Here is an 18823-nt window from a genome sequence, read left to right on the forward strand (position 1 = left end):
CCGCACCTGACGCCTTCCCCACCACATGCGCCCTACCAGCGTGGAAGGGGATCTTTCGAAAACGCCTTCGGGATAACAGAGTTAGTAGTAAGTTAGTTGTTAACTAAGAGTGGTCGAGTTCTTAAGTTCCGAGGCCGAGGTTCGGTCAAAAGAAAAGGTCTCTTCCAGATCGCGATTTCCAATTCAAATTCAAGTCCAACAAATTTCCCTTTTCTATTTTCTATTAGTAATTTCGTCTAGTTATATAAGTAGATTGTACTTAACCGCGTTAAATACTAAGTTGTGGCATAAGCTTAATTGTGTACTTGATGTAATTTAGTAATCATAAAATATAAAAGTTATTCTTTTTGAACATATACAAATAGGGGTGATCCCGATTGACCACTGTTCAAGCAAGCTCGAATACGTCAAACACAGCCAATTCAAATAACGCGCCGCAAGCACAACTTTCTTTTATGCTTAACGCGACAGCGCATGATCGAGAGCGCGATCAGATTGGCAGGCGCTTTGGAGCGTCCCTCGTTCGTTTCCTTCCGCTCTTTATTATTATTCCCTTGGTAACGTCAACGTTTACACACATATGTCAAAAAGGAAACCGAAGACTGATACCTTATCACGCCCTTTCGAACATTTATTGTTCATATCAATTAAAACGATTCAAGGTAAGATCATTAAAGATCCCTTTGCTTCTTGCTGCACAGAATCAATCTGATACGTGTCTCTATCACACGTATCCATTATTCCATGTTTGCCTGACGAACGGTCTCAGGCGGTGGGTCGCTACCACCAATGGGTGTCCGATGATCTGGCTCGGACAGAATTACTTGACGATTCGCTCTGAGTAATCAAATAACTTCTTTCTCATGGGGCCTGATGATCGGCTCAGGCGAACGTCCCATTTACATTCTTTGGAAACTTGATGATCGGCTCAAGTTTCACGATATGCGAAGATTTGGGATTTACACCCCTCCTCATCTGCTTTTACTATTATTTCTTTGTTTACCGTTGATTCCAGCATAATACATCATTCAAGTTTATCCACAAGGTCAAGAGTGAATCAAAGTCAGAATCGGACATACCATGCTGAATAATAAATATCATTTGCAAATTTTGTCAAAACCTAAAGTTAGTTGTACAATTATATTTTGTATTTGAGTTGCATTAAAATTTTGAATATTTAAAATTAAGTTCTGTTTCGTCTTTAGAGCGCGCTTTCGCCAAGCTAACCGTTCATTTCTGTTCTTAAACGAACAGTTTTTAACGTTTTATTTGACTCTTATATGTCTTTTACAACATTATTTGAAATTTTATAATATTTAAGAGTCCTACGAATCTTTTTATTGTTAATCAATAAATGCATTCAGTAAAAACTAATTTAGAACGGAATACTATTGTATTTTGTTCTACAATTTCTGTATTTGATTGTTTTATATTTGACATCTTATTGGGCATTTCAAACATAACAAAAAGATAAAGATTAAAGTGGCAAATCTAAAAATCTTATAATTTATACGTTTATATAAAAAAATTTTTTTTTTACAGAATATTTGTCTAAAATATTAACCTATTTCAAATCTATTTTGTACATTTTAATTACGCTTTACACACACATTGCGTTTGTTACGTACTTTGTCAATTGGTAAGAGTCAAATAATTAAATAAAATTCAATATAATAGTCTAAGACATAAAATGTATTATACTCTGTAAATTGAAATTAAAATCATATTACATGTTTCGGCGTTTAAATTGAGTCATCTTTAGATATAAAAAAATTTCACGCAGTAGTGTTGGTAAAATGACGACGCAATAATGTGAAAATGTACATATATAAGATGAGGCCCGAAGAATATTTTATACAGGAACCGAAATCGCTCATAAACGATTGAACGACCGATTGTTGGAAATTTCTTTATGTTATAATACTTATAATAAATGAAGTTATAAATTAGTCAAATTATTTAACACAATAAAAGACTTTTGCTAAGTAAACAAAACGTTACCCTGATAAAAGACTGATGGCTCAATCTAGACGCCGAAATATGTAATATGATTTTAATTTCAATTTACAGAGTATAATACATTTTATATCTTAGACTTAGACTACTATATTGAATTTTATTTAATTATTTAACTCTTACATGCCCTTTCTAATTTCAATTGGTTTTGTACATTAAGAGTTCTTTGTTCTTATTTAATTTGATTGTCAATTTGTATTTATTGATATAACTTCTGCGTGACTGTGTTCCTAGGTCAACTGAGATCGATGGTTGTTTACTAGATGGCTAATCAACAAAGTAAATTATCCTGAAGGCACGCGATCGCGTCTGATAAGAATCAGAAACAAGAAAGCGTGTGCGTTTATAAAAAAAATCATAGAGTCCGCGCGTTTACCTTCTTTTAATGAACGTTATTAATTAAAAGTGCTGTCAATCTGCGTCCCGCGACCGAGCCTGCGCTATTAGCCTGTCTTTCCACACGTACTCTCTGCGATACGATCATTATTTCGTATTTCGCCGAATAAATGTTCGCTTCATTGCATCATTGCATTGCGAGTTTCGGTCCATCAATTACGTTTCGTTTACGGCAATGTGTTATTGCATTACGATCGTAAGATAATAACCCGGCCGCTCGGAATTATATGTCGAAATGATCCACGGCATGCATCAACAAAAAAAAAGATATTAAATCGCTGCACGTCCCGTCGTTAATTTTCTGATATCGATCGTTGCATCGTAAAAAGATGCTGTCGTAATCAAAGTTTCAGAGTCCCAATGATCTTAGAGTCGCTACTGCAAAAATCGCCGATCTCGAGATTCCTGTCCGAACATTAAATCTGCAAAACGTATATTGCCTTCGTACTTTCCTTTGCATGATTAGCTTGTTCCGTTCCGATAAACCGCACGCGCAGACGTCCGATTTTAAAGTTAAACAACCGAGCGGCCAGCTGATTCGCCTTGACATTGCACCGGCGAAAGAAAACTATGCGAAAAGAGACTCGACGGAAAGCGACCGTGGCGGCGCGGCGGCTCACCTTGCCTTTGATACGGAAATCTCCCAGACAAACGAACCGCGAACGAACTCGGTATTGCTCCGATCGTGCCGACACTCGAGGTAACCTTTATCCGAATGATTACCTCGAGAGGCAGCTAGCTCCATAATTGTGTACGAGAAACGATGTCCTTCGACAATGATGATCTTCTCCTCGACGCGTTTGATCATCGAGAGGAATCGGACATAAATCGGCTGTAACGATTTCATCAAGAGCTTTACGTAAGGAAACGATATCGCGAGGAAGAAAGAAATTGGGACCTGATGATTTATCTTCCCTCTCCTAAATAAATATTGCTTCTCTCTCTTTCTCTCTCTCTCTCTGTCTCTCTCTCTCTCTCTCTCTCTCTCTCTCTCTCTCTCTCTCTCTCTCATACTCCATCTTTTTTCGCGTTTGCGTAAGGACCACATAAAATTCATGATGCGATAACGGATTTTCGAAGCAAACGCACGGGCAGTCGTTTACATCATCCTAATCCAACGAGAGTCCTTGCAGCTCTCTTCATTAATTTGATTGTGACAGTATTTGCTTACGACATCACGGAGCGCGATAGATTAGTGATTGAACACGCGATGTAGCTATTAAGTTAGAATGGAAAATCGCGGTGATAATAATGACCACTGAACTTAGCAAATAAAAGTATTCTCAAAGAGCAGATAAATAAGGTTAACGAAAAAGAAAAACTTTTTCATAATGGATCCAATTTTTATCAAAATCTGGTTTCTGGCCGGTTGCGAACGCGCGTCAGACCGACGGAATGAAAATGTTAAGTAGCATATTTGCTTGTAAATATCTGACAGAGGTGCTATTTAGAGAAATGTATAGGGTCATAAATTTCTGCGGCTTACGGTGGAAATTGTACATTGGAAACGTGGTCGACGATCGATCAACCGTAAAAATTGTCACGCACCTTCGTCACGGACGATATAACTTCACAGATCAGAGAGGGAGAGAGAGAGAGAGAGCGTACAAGTCGACAAATAGGCAAAGGGATATCATTCCAAGGTTTTACAGCGCACAATTTTCAACGGAGACGCATGGTCATGCGTTCAACATTCTGCTTGCTCTTAAAGTCTGTCTCGATAATTTAAAGCCTATACTTAGCGTTGTTATGTGGATAGTACCATTATTTAGCACCTGACAGTCTAGATCGGCGCGATACACCGATAATTATCGTAATAACGGTTATTTTTCGGACAGTCGTAACGGTCAAAATTACTCCCGCGATGATTCGATCGCTTGTTGCGTTACGAAGAGCAAGTTTCGTCAAACAGCTGTTACTTCGTGAGAATCCGAGTGATTAAACGTTACGCGAAAGCACTCTTACTTTGTTATAATTAGTAACCGACGGTTTATATGTGGAACCAGCGAAAAATGTCATTCTTGACTCTTTAATGTGTATCTTTCGTACGTATCTATGTAAATCACTGCAGTACTGGACGTGTGAATGCTCATTAGGAAAGATTCTCTCTTAGTTAAGCGTGGTATCGCGTCGCGATTTATACGAAGCAGTTGCTGCATTATTTCGTAATGCAGTTAAAAAATGTAAGATTAAACATCTGAGTTAGGATTACTTTTCTTCTTAGGTTACGCTTCTTTTACACAACAATTTTCACAGCCTTATATAACGTAGAAATTAAAACGAGATGCTCTCGTTTCGCTCTTAGGAATTTCCATGAAATTGATTTCAACATTGAATTTTTCTATTGTTATTACAATTATTATCCCGTTTAGGAAATTTCTTTTGTGTAAAGAAAAGATCTTAAGTTTAGAAATTAAGAAATGTATATACTAGTCGCTATTTACTTATTTATTAAAAACATAGAGAAACTCTTAAAATTCGATGCGAACTTCACTAATGTACTTTTGTGATAATTAAAAATTAAAAAATTCTAATTGCAGATTGTTCTAGTCGTATTTGTCATGGCCGTCCTGGCGAGTGCCTCGGCGCAGGATTTCAGACATTTTTTCGCGGGATTTGGTCCTTATGGCATTCAATCCTCAGTAATGAGGGATCCGAGATCGAATAGGGGTAAGTTATTTTCAGTAACGACTAACATAAGATTATATTATACACTGTTAAATCTGTAGTGTCAAATTTAACCTAATTCAAGTCGTCACTGCTTCTATTCAATACATCATTATTTTATATTACTAAATCAATGGTTATAATTGTAAAAATTGCCAAAGGAGAAGGACTAGTTGTTAAGTGCTAACGATTAATCTATCTTTAATAACCAATCGATATAAACATTTAATATACAAACGTTTCAACCTTCATCAGGTCATCCACAGTGTAAAACAAAGATTAAACTAATTGAAAATAAAAATAAAAGAGTCGCAATATCGGTTACATAATAGTTAATTATTTAAATATAACACGTTTATATATATGATGTCATTAATTGAAATTTATAGTTATGATTATAATTATAATTATAATTATAATGTTATAATTGTTATATGACAGTTTTATAATAGTGTCAATTTGACGCTACACTGAGAAAAATGTTTGATTGAAAACGAACAAACGAAAAGATTCTGATTCATCAAATCAATTAGGATTCCGCTTATCTCGATTAGAATTTTAGTAGATTTAACCAGAAAATTTTCTTATAGTTTCAAATTTAACTATTATCTTGATATAAAATAACGATATATTGAGTAGGAGCAGTGGTCACTTAAATTAGGTTAAATTTGATATTGTACGTTTAACAATAGTTGAAAGAATGATGGATTTGACTGAAACTTCAGTAGATAACAGAACATTGATGTACAATAATATTTATTTTTAGTTATTATAGCCAGATATGCATCGTTGATATTTATTATAAAATAAAATTTTTTTTAAATAAAATTATAAAATTGCAAATTAACCATTTGGTAAATTAATTGAACATAGATTTGTAGTATCTCTTATAAGATTTCCTGAAATGACTCTTGCACTTTTATAACTACGCCTACTTCAATTTACATAATCCGAAGATGATTTGTCGGTATATTATTACTGTGCCCGACGGCTTACTATAAAACAATTATGCTTTCCTTTTTTGTTCATACGCTATTATTAGATGTTTCGAAGTGCTCAGTGATTTATAGTATGCTTCGGAAGTGTTCGTTCTTGTATATCCTTCACATTATCAGGAAGCTGGGAATCGTGCAATTACGATAATTTGTTCTTATGTTTTCTTCTATTTGCATACCCCGCGAAGAAACGACCTCGTTTCATCCGCAAATAATGGTAGGCATTCTAATATCGTTCGCTAGAATTCCTCAATCGTTCGAAAGTTCTTCCTCAATGTGATAGATTCTTGGAAACGAAGTCTCATTTACGATGTTATTGAAAGATGTAACAAGATATAATCGCGACAATTATTGTTTCACGTATTGGTATAAAAATCTTATAACGCGATATATATAGGGAAGCGTACAATTTTATAATAAACTAAACATTTTTAACAATTTTTATAATTTCTGTGTGTGTTCAGAAATTTAGTAGATAAGATATTAATGTGTAGTTTTACGGAAATATTTGAGGAAAATTAATAGCTGCAGCTTATTATCCGTATCGCAACTATTTATATAACGCTCTGAGCATGATTGACAATATAACAATCGTTTTTATGATGGTTTGTGTCCGTTCAGCCGTAAAGATCCTAGATATAAAAGGAATGCTCTTTGAAGTGCGCTGTCGTATAATCAAACAACTGATTGCGATCGAGAGGAACGAGTCTGAATCGAATCGTGTAATGTCTTGTTATTGATGCAGAATCTATCCTGCTCTTATAGATAGTATAACTTTTACCGGAACAACGCAGCTAACTAGAGATTTACCTCAACATGTGCGTGTAACGGAAGGAAAGCCAAACCATTTGATTTTACATGTAATGTAAACTTCGTAATTTAAATTATAGTAAAATCTGTGAATGCATTACGATCATCAGTGCATTTCTTTCAATTACTATGCCGTAATATTTTTATAATATTTATGTATTAAAAAAAAAACATTACTTGAGAATAAGATTTTGTCAATTTTGAAATCCATTCTAATATAATCGTTTTACAACCAACGTAAAAGAATATAACGTAACTATTCCAGATTATGATATCATACTGACGCTGTTACTTCTAAGGTTGCTCGAATAGCTCAAACTACATTATTTAAATGGCTTGCGCAGGATACGTGATCCTTGCAACCTGTTCGAGCGTTAGTATGCGCATAATAAACGGCTCTGGAATGAGTGTCAAGTTCACATACAATAAATAATGCGTCATATATTGTGTGTCTGACGGAATACTAAGCAAGTAGCCCGTGCAGCATAAATCACATCTTAATATATCTGCTAAAAACTAGCTAATTTAATTTTTATATAGAAAGTCTAAGAGAATTCAAAATACATTACGAAAATATATTTATTATACATTTTACGACATTCATACTTTTTATTTATCTTGTACATTAAATTGTTGCATTTTTCTTGGTACTGATATATTCCGAAATAAACCTTATTGCGATATTAAATAATTAACGCTTCTAATTTATTTTCTGCTCTCATACTTCTCATTGTGTTAAGACTACCACTTAGTAAGTGATTATCGGGATAACATGAAAGGCTTACATCAGTCAAACAGATCGTTCGTTTTTTTACTACTGAATATTCATATAATAGCGATTACTTACGGAAGATATGCTCGAGTATTTTGTTACTACTTTATCGCAAATAATAGGAGAAGGCTACTAGACGGAAACTGACGTTTATTACCCGAATGCTAGGATCGTCAAGAAAATTATCTTAATAAATCTAGATAGTATCTGCCCCCATATAATATCATGTCAGTAGATCTATTAATAATACGGCATATGATCCACTTCCTCGTGTTAGAAAGGATTTCCACTACTCCTTCGTAGATAAATGCAACTTTCCTTTAATGCCACGTAACACACACTATAGTGCCATTAGCAGTTGCGGTTTGTTAAATAATATAATATGCGCGCACGGAAAACGAAAACAATTTGGAGACAATTCTCATTTAGAAATTTCTTATTTGAGACGACTTCCTAAATTTTAGATATTCATAAAATTACTATTGCTATAAACGTAATTAATAATACAAAAATTTAAATATTGCACTAATCACTAGTATGAGCGACAAATGGTTTAATCAGAGATATGTATTTGTTCGAGAATTTTATCATTAAGTTTACAAAAAATGAATAAAGATATAAAAAGATATTTATTTTCTATAAACACACATTAAACAAAACTCTTTAGTCAAGTTTTTGCAAAATTAATTGAAAGTCCTTTGCTGTTTACCATTACATTTAATGATTCTGTTTACTATATGCGATCAACCGCGCATCGTTGCTTCGCCAATGACCATGAAAGTCAAATGATCTTTGTAACTGTTGTGAGCATCCAATCAACTCAATTCAATCTTGTCAAACGATGTTGGTAACGATCCTATAGATCTTGTATATCTCTGTGTTAATATGGAATATACAGATCATTAAAGATTAATAGATTCACAAGAAAATATTTATAGGCACGTTATTCGACTACGGTATTTGGCTATAAATTATTGAACGTTGGTATTACTAAAACATTGACTAAGGCCGCTATTCATAGTCAGATCTTATATTCAAGATCGTCTTAAGTATAGTCTTAAGAAGTCACGAATCAATCAGAAGGCCATATTAGCGTTTTAGAACATTACTTAAGACATCTTGAAATAAGAACGGACTATGAATACCATCCTAAGATCTTTTTGCGAAGATTATTTCAAGGATATCAAACGCTTTTCTTCTTACATAATTCAAGATTGCCCTAAAAGTTTTGACATATCTATTGACTAGCTGGAAATACAAGAATAAAATGGAGTTTGTATTTTTGATATCGAGAAGAACAATCGTGAGAACAAACGCAGCCTCTAAAATGGGATTACGCGATAATGTGTTTTAACATGCGTTTTCTCCTTTCGTAGGTCCAGTATTATTCCCACCTGGGCCGGCTCCTAACAATGCTGATACCAGCGGCGTCGTCGTGGGCGCGAGTGGATACGGATTCGTGCCACCCAGCTCAGGTAATTCGTTCGGCTTCTGAGAATCAAAAGAAACCCCGCTGCACACCCCCGTTCTCCCTAAAAAAAGAGAAAAAAAAATAGACGAAAGGGATCGGTGGTGGAATACAAGCCGGCAAGCCTTTACGTGACCAGTCTCTGCATGTAAAACAACCCAAACAGTCGTCGAGGATAACGGAGTAGAAAATGGAAAGACAGATAGAAGGAGAGAAAGGGAGAGAGTAATATATCTTATCACACGCAATACCTCGTTCCTCTGCACTCAACTTATGTATGAACATTATTTATTGTTGTCACTTATGAAATAACATAGTCTACACATTTCCCTAATCCCTGAATTTTAATTGTATATCGAGGGTGCATGTTCATGTGCGTCGTGCATGTACGGCACTATGACGTATTTATTGTTTTATGAGATGTTCGAAAAGTCATGCGTGACTCTACGATACGCATATTAACACTTTATAAATCCAGCAATGGCATTATATGATGAAGAAATATGTTTTACGTGACTATTGTGTTAAGTATAAAGAGCATGTCAATTAATTATGCAAGTTTTTCAAAAGTCGCTCGAAAAAAATATTACATATATTTATGATAATATTGCTGGTTTATTAACATTGCAAATGTAAAGCGTTAATATTTATGTCAATGAATCATAACTTAATGTGATATCGAATCTTGCAATATTGCATTTCGATACGCAATATATTAAAATGATAAACGTGATCGCAAGCTACGTGAAAGTTCGGACATTCTTATAATTGTTAAGTTACGTTATACATAAATACGCTGTAAATTAATAAAAAAAAAAGAACCCTCAGCATATAATTGTCGTAAATCTGACGTACGCATAAGCGTTCTAATATTTGATCTCCTCTCTTGTTATATGTAAAAATTGGCTTATTGAAAGATATATGAGTCACTCGATTCTCCGACTACGGTGTCGAATACATCGCTGTTCTGAGAATTGGCAAAAACCGCAAAAATTCTCTTTCCTATTACCTTCGTTTGTTATGTTCTCGCGAAGGTTAATTTCGTCTTATCGGCCCGACGTTTGATCCTTGAATCTCGTCGTTTTGTGAGCGTGCTAATGATGTTCTGTCGTTCACGTCGAGGACGACAATCAGCTTTTCTCATTACGTACATCCCGGAAAGTTGTACGTTGAGATAGCATTACGAATGGACGGCTGCGATTGCGAGCATGCTATAAGGCTTAAACTTTCGACGTCTCGCTCGTCTCGCTTGTTCTCCGTCGCGATTCTCTTCGAATTGGACGATCAATTCGAGGATCGAGAGCCGCGACAGCGAGAAGCGATACTAATATGTGGTACGCGGGTCCTTTAGCTAAGTAGTGTGCACCGCAGCATGTCTGGTGACAGAAAATGCACTAGCAGATAGTTATCGTAATCTCCTGTACTGCGCAAGGTAAGTTTCATGTAGAAAAAAGTAATATATTTAATATCCGTAACGCGTTGTTGGTTTGCCATAATTGGTCTCCGCAAAATGTTGCAGTGAACGTTCAATAAATGTTTCCCTTTTTTCTCTGTAATTACACGGCGTTGAGCATGAATCATTTTTTTCGATATAATAAAGACTTTCGCTCTAGATCGTTATCTTATTAACCTTGTCAGTGATATCCAACTTAAGCCACTTTACCGGTTACCCACGAAGCGAGAGTCAGAAAGCGATTTCGATCGAGATCCTGCAGGGTCCTGCATCTGCAAATCGGGCCCAAACGAATCGTAGAACCGTGAAACGAGTTTCCTTGCGTAATCAGATCCCCTCGATTTCCGCGACGTAATATGCGGGGAACAACGTGTCTCTTCCGGTAATTTGAGCATACACTCGGCTTTCATTTCACGCGCCGTCCTTCGCACCTGCGCTCGGCCGCACGGTAGACTCATCAAGTGGCATAACGAGACGTAATGAGAAAAAAAGACAGAGAGAAAGAGAGAGCGAGAAAAGAGAAGATCACTAACCGAAGCGTGCGGAGATGGAAGTTGTACTTCCTCCTTCCGCGAAACGTAGACATACACAACTGTATTACCGGTTTCCTCGCGCAGAGAATCTTCAGCCTTGGAACATAAGCACGCGGAGGGCCGCGACGGTTCGGTGAAAGCGATTTCGACGAGGCTGCGTGGCCTCGTGGCGGTTTGCAAACTCGTTTTATGCGTAACCTTACTTAAGTTACTACATTGCGCGTAACAGGTGTTACGAGGTCGTCAAGGCGACAAGGTTGCCTTTTTGGTCAGCGACGCGGACACCGGAAGAGAAACGGAAACGAAGAAGTGAGGATCAACGCTCTCTCGATCCTCGGCCTTTGACCAAAACCGATCGGTTACGCACGGTCAAGTTCAATCAATTTTTTTCCTTTCAATCATGCGAATTAATTCTCGTTCGTTTTCCATCTCACAAAAAAAAAACATGAATTTGTTAAGTGAAATGATTTGCAAATTTCTGAGATACGATTCTTTCGAAATTCTTTTTTAAATACGGCGAAAGTCGTCAAGGTATATGGCACGCATAAAAACGGAGTATATCTTTCTTGGCGATGAGAGGAATTATATAAGACGGTCCTGCAACATCATTGAAGAATTCAGCGCCAAGAAATATTTATTGGAGAGTGACAAAATGATTGGAAGAGTCGAATTTGGTGTTACGAGAGTAATCATAAAATTTCATTTCTCTTTGCGATTAACGGCAGATGTTGCCACTTTTTAAAAACAGAACGATGATGGGGATCGCAGTTTTACTTCGTTACCAGAGCTGTCTCTTGACAAATCAATGCTATCTAAGAATGTCAAGTGTCATCAAGCTCGTAATAGACGAAAGAAGCAGGAACTTTCGTTCGCATAATTTGTGCAAAATTTAATATAAGAAATAAGAAAGAACGAATAATTGCATACGAGTAATGCATTAGTGATGTCGATTTTAAAAAGAAAATCGATTCCCAGAATCGATTCTTAACAATCGATTAGTTAAATTTAAAAAATCGATTATGAATAATCGATTCTTTCAATGCTGTTTTTTGGCGACTTGTAAATAAGATTAAAATGGATACAATATTAACAAAATTTATAGACGAGGTACAATTGAATTCACAAATTTCATAGAACATAATTATTATTTATTAGTTTATGGCTTAAAAACTCTTCATTTAGTAATACATTATATTTCTGAAAAATTGGATCGGTTCCGAAAGAATCGAGAAACAAAAAATCGATTTAAAATCAATTTTTTAAGAGCAAAAAAATCGATTCTCGATTTAAGAATCGATATAATACATTTGATGCGATATTAGCTTGACCCAATAAAGCTTTGTTCGAAGCTGGTATACGTTATCGTTGGCAAATAATATATTATTATAATTTGATGAAGATCGCTCGGATTGATTTAGAACAAAGATTCATAATCGCTCTTGTAAATATACATATTTTGTTTTCGATATTTGTTGTACCCAGCCCAATTGAGAAAATGCACGATTGAATAAAAATGTAGTATCCCGCAATGCCGCACACTTTACATAACTCTATAACAGATAGCGGGGTAAAGAAGAAAGGTATCGGTAACGGTATTAAAATACTCGCGTACGACGCAAAAGAAGTGAATGGCTGGCGAATAAATTCTTTCTGTGGAGAAATACGCGCCGCAGATATCGGGGGAAAGCCTGTACATCTCGCACTTTATAACATTTTGCACTCGTTAATGCGCGCAACTCGGCACGAGAGAGAAAACGTAAGTCTCGGGCAACCGTGCCGTAATTAACGTCGTGGCACGCTGGGGGATGAGGTACGTTAAGTCCGAAAGTAAGACCTCGTCCAAATTAAGGTTGTAACTTAGGGAAGCGCAGCTGTTTTATCGGGACAATTTTGAAGATTAACCAGCAGTTAGCGCAGATAATAAATGCGAAGTACAATTTAATTCTCTGGGAAATAAAATCTCTCGATCGCCGAGGCACGTTTTTACGTTAATGGGGTTGATAAAACTGAAGAAGCAAGATTGATGCAACTCGCAAGCGTAACTTCTGTTTGACGGATAATACTTTCGTAATAGTTTCTATTTCGAAATCTCGCGAGAGATAAAAATTCGCGATAAAAAGGTGATAAAAATTGCGCGAATATCTTTATCTGTAATTTACCAATTAGGAACGATCGTATCTCATGCCAATAACTAGTCGTCGTGAGTTTTGATGCAACTAAATACAGCAACACATAAAGATGATAGCATTCTAGGTCAAGAGGTCATTCGTTCCCCTCGATAGTCATTAAACCCGACGATCCGCATTTAATTATGCAACACGCAAAAACTGTTGACCCCTCCGGACGTCCTTGGCGAAAATTTATCTGGGGTCGAAAGGAGGAGGGTGTCCAAAACAAATTTTCCCCTAAACTCGTAGTCGGTATTCCCTGTGGGAACGAAATATCTCGTAATATCTCTCGATACCTCCGTTAAATACTTTTTTCACGGGGCATTAATTTGGACGAGAAGACGTCCGCATAGGGAGAGATGCCCGAAAAAAGTTTTTAACGACGCGATATAAATTAAGCGTTCCAGTACATTTCACTAACCAACTGTAGGTTGTATCGATATGATTCTACAGGCAATGATATGCTGCTGTTTCAAAAATTAAATAGTACATTTGATATTTGAAGTAAAATTGAGCCAACGCTCCAAAGTCGATTTCTAAGGGTTAAAAATTTAAGCGGTAAAACGTAAGCAGTAGCAAACCCAACATGTTGAGTCCCTTTTTGCTTATGTTTTGCTACTTAAGTTTTTCTGTGTGCCATGACTCGTAGCAACACGATAAAGATACACGCTTCGATGCCAAGTTATTTTCAAGTTGGACTTAGTCGCCGTCACTGACAATTATTTTTGAACGTTGCTGTTCATCATTAGGGCGTTCTCGCTTTTAAATTGATTATAATCAGAATGGAGGCGGAATCCTTTTGAGAGCCCTAATGGCTTCCATTCGGATCCCCCATTCGTTTCGCGGTCGACTTTATTATCGAAGCTGCGTACGATCTTGCCAAAGCACACATGTGCTACGCGCAAAACCAAGGGAAACGTGACAGAGCACTAGGGGACCGGAAAAGCGAGCACTTACTAATCAAAGGGTGGAAGACGTAGGGGATGAGGTCAGTTCTGCCCGTCTCCGACGGGTGGAACAAGGTGACGAGGGTTCTGTAATTAGCAGCTTTGAAGTGGTATCACCCTCGCTACTCATTAGCGACGTTCAGGTGCTCCGAGTGTTAGCACTCCGAGGGATACTTTTGACAGTAGAATCACAGATGGAAATTACACGAACCGTTGAACGGATCTCGCGCTGATGAATCCTCAGAAATCGTCGTCGAATCATGGCATCAGAAGGATGAGAAGGATGAAGGAAATATGGAAAGAAAAAAGATTAAAATTTGGTTGAACGAGGGAAAGCGGTTTTATCGCAATGTATCTCGATGATGACGAAGAATCTGCCACAATCCGCTGGCGTAAACGTCCCGGAAATGAAGGCGACTGGAAGTACAGAAATTAATTTGCTTTGCTTCGTCTACCCGCGTCTTCCACAGCAACAAAGATGAATGAATCGGAATAACCGTTATTATAAATTTACAGCGCATAATTTAAAGTTCTTTAATGTTAGGTATTAAATATGTGTCCGCACTATAAATCCCACTATAAATTTATAAAGAGAAAATCTCTAAAGTTTTTAAACTCTTCGCCGGCAACTGGCATCTTTAAAGACACTATCGATATTTTTAATTTTGGTAAATAAATTTAAATATGTAAAAAACAAGTAAACATAATCGAACTTTTATGATGATAAATTCATTGTTAAAACTTTGACAAGGATATACTAGAATTTTTTCAGATTTTTATATAATCAAACGGAACAATAAATAATTTGCTTCGTTTCTCGAAAATTCCTATTGTTGATGAGAGTTAAAAGTTCATGTTGGCGAAGGGTTAAATGATCATCGAAATATCTTGCAATGATCAACCCTTCCGTATGTCAGTTCAGAATGTTCAGATCTCAAGAATAAGTTTTTCGTTTGTTGCAGGTTATTATACCTATTTCTACTACTAGACACACATCCAGTAATCATGGGATTGCAACGTGAAGACGACAACACAAAGAAAATGTTAGTCAAGGTTTTGGACATTACGGCTCGCAGATTCTAACTGGACATTATGGTAGACTAATAGATCGACGGTTACATGGTGGTGCGTGTCCACTGAAGGAAGGACGAGCCTTAAAGTAGTTCTTTTCTTCTTTTTTTCTATTTAACAATAGCCTCTCCTCCGTGATTGGTGGCGTGGGAGGACGCCTACTTCCCGTGAACTTTGCTAGATTGCGTAAAGTTCGCAGGGTAAAGGAGAGCTATTAGCGCAGTGTACAAATAGAGAAATACGTGCGATTATTATTATAATAAGATTTTTTTTTTAAAAGCATCAAGTTTCTTCTTGAGGCATAACGTAGTGCACGAAATATTTTAAGATAAAAGTTCAATAGCTTAGTAAATTAAACCCTTTTATTTCCTTATCTCTTTCAATTAAGGATCACTTGAGACGCACCCTTAAAACCGCCAACGAGACCGATAGTTAGCAGCTAAATATCGGCCATATCGACATTGATATTACGCCACTTACTGTTTTAGTTTCGATATCTAGTGCGGTAATCCCGTATACGAGCAACGAGAACGTCCGCATAATGAAGTCTACGAAAGTACAAGTCGTATTTTATGGTGCATTAGTACGGGTATTCGCGCCTCTCCGCGTGGCGGTAACGCTGAGGCGTGTATAATTAGTAGCAGCCAGAAAGGACCGTGCACTCCTGACAGTGCGATCCTAGAACAAAAGCGAGCGGGACTGAATAGCGAATCCGCTCCGCGCCTTATAGTCGAGAAATATCCGCTTATGAAACAAGACCTGGTAAATAGAGGCGGGTCCGGCGCGCGCGCCGTTGGATCCGCTGAAAATGATTAAAAGGCAGTGGTACATTTCGTGCCGACTGGTAAATTATTTATCGCGACCGCGATGGCAATTTAATTAAGTATACACTCAAAATATGTAGCAGTGAAATTTCACTGCATTGAATTGAAATTTCATTGTAGGTGTTAGTGGTAATTGAGCCAATGCTACTGCCAGGGAATTTTACCGCAAGGTAGTAGTAAAGATTAGAATAGGCAGAAGGAGATTAAAATAGACAGAATAATGTCATTCCAATGGATAGGGTAATTCCGGCAAATACGCCGCGCTGGGATTTACGTTGTAGAAGTCAGAAAAAAATAGAAGGAGTGGAGGTAATTTTTCTGCAACTACTCTGTTGCATGCTTTTATGTTATATTAGTATTGTTATGATTTCAGTTTCTTACTGTCAATATTAATGAAATTATTGTGAGTTGAATCGATTTGACACTGTAATAAGTGGCGTCATCATAAATTATAATTTACATAAAATGATTGCTTCAGAGCGCGTAAATGACTTAGTGAATTATTTCGTAATACATAAGTGTAGAGGAATAGTAAAGTATGTTGTATAGCAAAATACAAATGCTTTGCTCTTGTATTCTTTGTTCAATCTTGTATATCCCACCTGTTTGGGATATACGGAATTTTTAGCGGACGGGATTTATACCCAAAGCATACAAAGTGCTCAGATTGGATTCAGTATACTAAGTGCAATAAACACATTACATGAAATATGTACTTCATGTAACAACACTTGTAATATATGTAGGAAAATTATAATTATTATCTATTACTTCATATACAATATTTATCATTCTTATTCCTTAATAAAACTTTGTAAACATATTTTATAAGTTTTGCTGCATCATTTTACGTCTTATTTATAAACATTATTTATAAATTTTTTATAAGCTGTAACGTACCCCCCTCCTCCTATGAGTCTCATCCCTATGGGATATACGGCAAAAATGCAAGGGTTTCATAAAGTTTTTTTTTTAACACGAAAAATAGGTATTTCGGATTTCTAATTTTTTTTTCATAGTAAGTACAACTAACAATAAGTACCTCTAAGTTTTTTTATAGACAGTACAAAATTTTTACTGATATAGTCCATTTTTTTCTTGAAAATAGTAAATAATACTTAATAAATTAAGTTTTTGTTAGATATGACGTATATACCGGAGTTACCCTAATCAGTTAAGATGCGTCTCGCCCGTAACAACCATAACAAATGACATAGCGCACCTAGCGGTGCTAAATTCACTCCTTGCAGTAACATTCCATGCATCTTGCATTGCATTATCAACTAATGCTTAAATCACTTCGGTTGATCGAGTGAAAAAGTTCACTCCTTACCTAAGAGCAGATTAACTCCAAAGTAAAATTCCACACTTAAAACAGTGATTTTGCTACTCAATTTTGTTAGTAGTGAAATTTTCATTGCTACAGATTTAGAGTAGCCGTTTTCGGGCAAACAACCCTTTACGATCTGCCAGTTTCGTGTTCAAATTGTTAATGCTCCGCGTCGTTTAGTTACTCGACGCGTGGCTTAATATAAGTAATATATTTATATGTAAATATAATAGAGAGAGAGAGAGAGTAAGGAAGCGTGGTATGTGAGGCCACGAATCAATAACGGGGTGCCGCCGTCGCTTTCGTTTCCGTGCAATTCGGTCATGGTTCTTTAAGCGCGAAAGATACGTTCTATGTTAGTGCATTTAAATGCCCGACTTGTCGGCCAATCTGTTCCGCACGCGTCCGGTTTTAATCGCACATGGTGGTAAAAAATACACACCTGATATGAGTCCACAGTTTCATTGATCCGTGGCCGAAAAACACCCACATTCCGGTTGATTGGCTCGCTCTTACATAATTTTCGCATGTCATAGTCGATCTTAGATTTTTTATATAAGTTTTTATATAAAAAGCGTGTAAATATTACTTAATCTATGGAAGTGAAATAAAATTATTATCTATAAATCCGTAGTTTTGATTTATCTCAAATTTGCTATGAAAATTTTACACGTATTTAGTTTTAATTCAATAGGTAAATTAATTGATTAAGGAAATGAAACAGTACGTATTAGGAAATATTTTGAAAATAGACCATGCAACGATTGTACGAATATTAAAAACTTTTTTCTTAAACGGTTCAGGAAAAATCAGTTTTATTCTGTAGAAGATGTGTAATGTAGTGTGTAATAAAACATGATACACGCACATAGCACCATAAAAAATGTTTATATACTGAAATTATAATAAATTATTATGTACGTATTTAAAAGTGAGTGTATATTTGTGTGTGTGTGTGTGTTTATTTTCTATTACATAATTGATATTGATTATAGCAAATTATTATTATAGTAGATTAATTACTTTACGAGACATGATTAACTCAATATAGAGCGTAAATCGAAGCCGCACCGGGAACACTCTCCTTTCATTGCTCAAGGAGACCTCGTCCCGGAATGAAATTTACCAATAAAATGATAAACACGACGGGCGGCGCTCTTATCCGCGACGAAATCTGCGGAGCACGACGCTCGCACGACGACGATAATTACCATTGGGCGCCATTATCCGTTCGTGCATTAGTAATTACGAAAGTTTCCTGCAACCGTTTGAGCGTACACAGAATATTCAAACACATGCACGCGTTCGACTCTACGTAAGACTCTCACCTGATCTTTGCGGACGGAGAAACTGTGTCTTGTAATGTGTAACGA

General features: G+C 36.4%; 1 protein-coding gene across 2 annotated transcripts in view; it reads left to right on the forward strand.

Annotated features, from left to right (window-relative positions):
- Window positions 1-16511, forward strand: part of Wat (worker-enriched antennal transcript) — a 33397-nt gene extending 16886 nt beyond the window's left edge. The window contains exons 2-4 of one of the 2 annotated variants that reach the window (XM_018513136.1): window positions 4953-5082; window positions 9033-9131; window positions 15188-16511. In XM_018513136.1, coding sequence (XP_018368638.1) covers window positions 4953-5082; window positions 9033-9131; window positions 15188-15213 — 255 coding nt within the window. In that variant the 3' untranslated portion in view covers window positions 15214-16511. Of the gene's footprint in view, window positions 1-4952; window positions 5083-9032; window positions 9943-15187 lie in introns of those variants that run through there. The other variant, XM_018513137.1, reaches the window with a different exon arrangement.
- Window positions 16512-18823: the final 2312 nt, after the last annotated feature.

The sequence above is a fragment of the Trachymyrmex cornetzi genome, unplaced genomic scaffold (genome assembly GCF_001594075.2).
Source record: "Trachymyrmex cornetzi isolate Tcor2-1 unplaced genomic scaffold, Tcor1.1 scaffold45, whole genome shotgun sequence".
Lineage (NCBI taxonomy): Eukaryota > Metazoa > Arthropoda > Insecta > Hymenoptera > Formicidae > Trachymyrmex > Trachymyrmex cornetzi.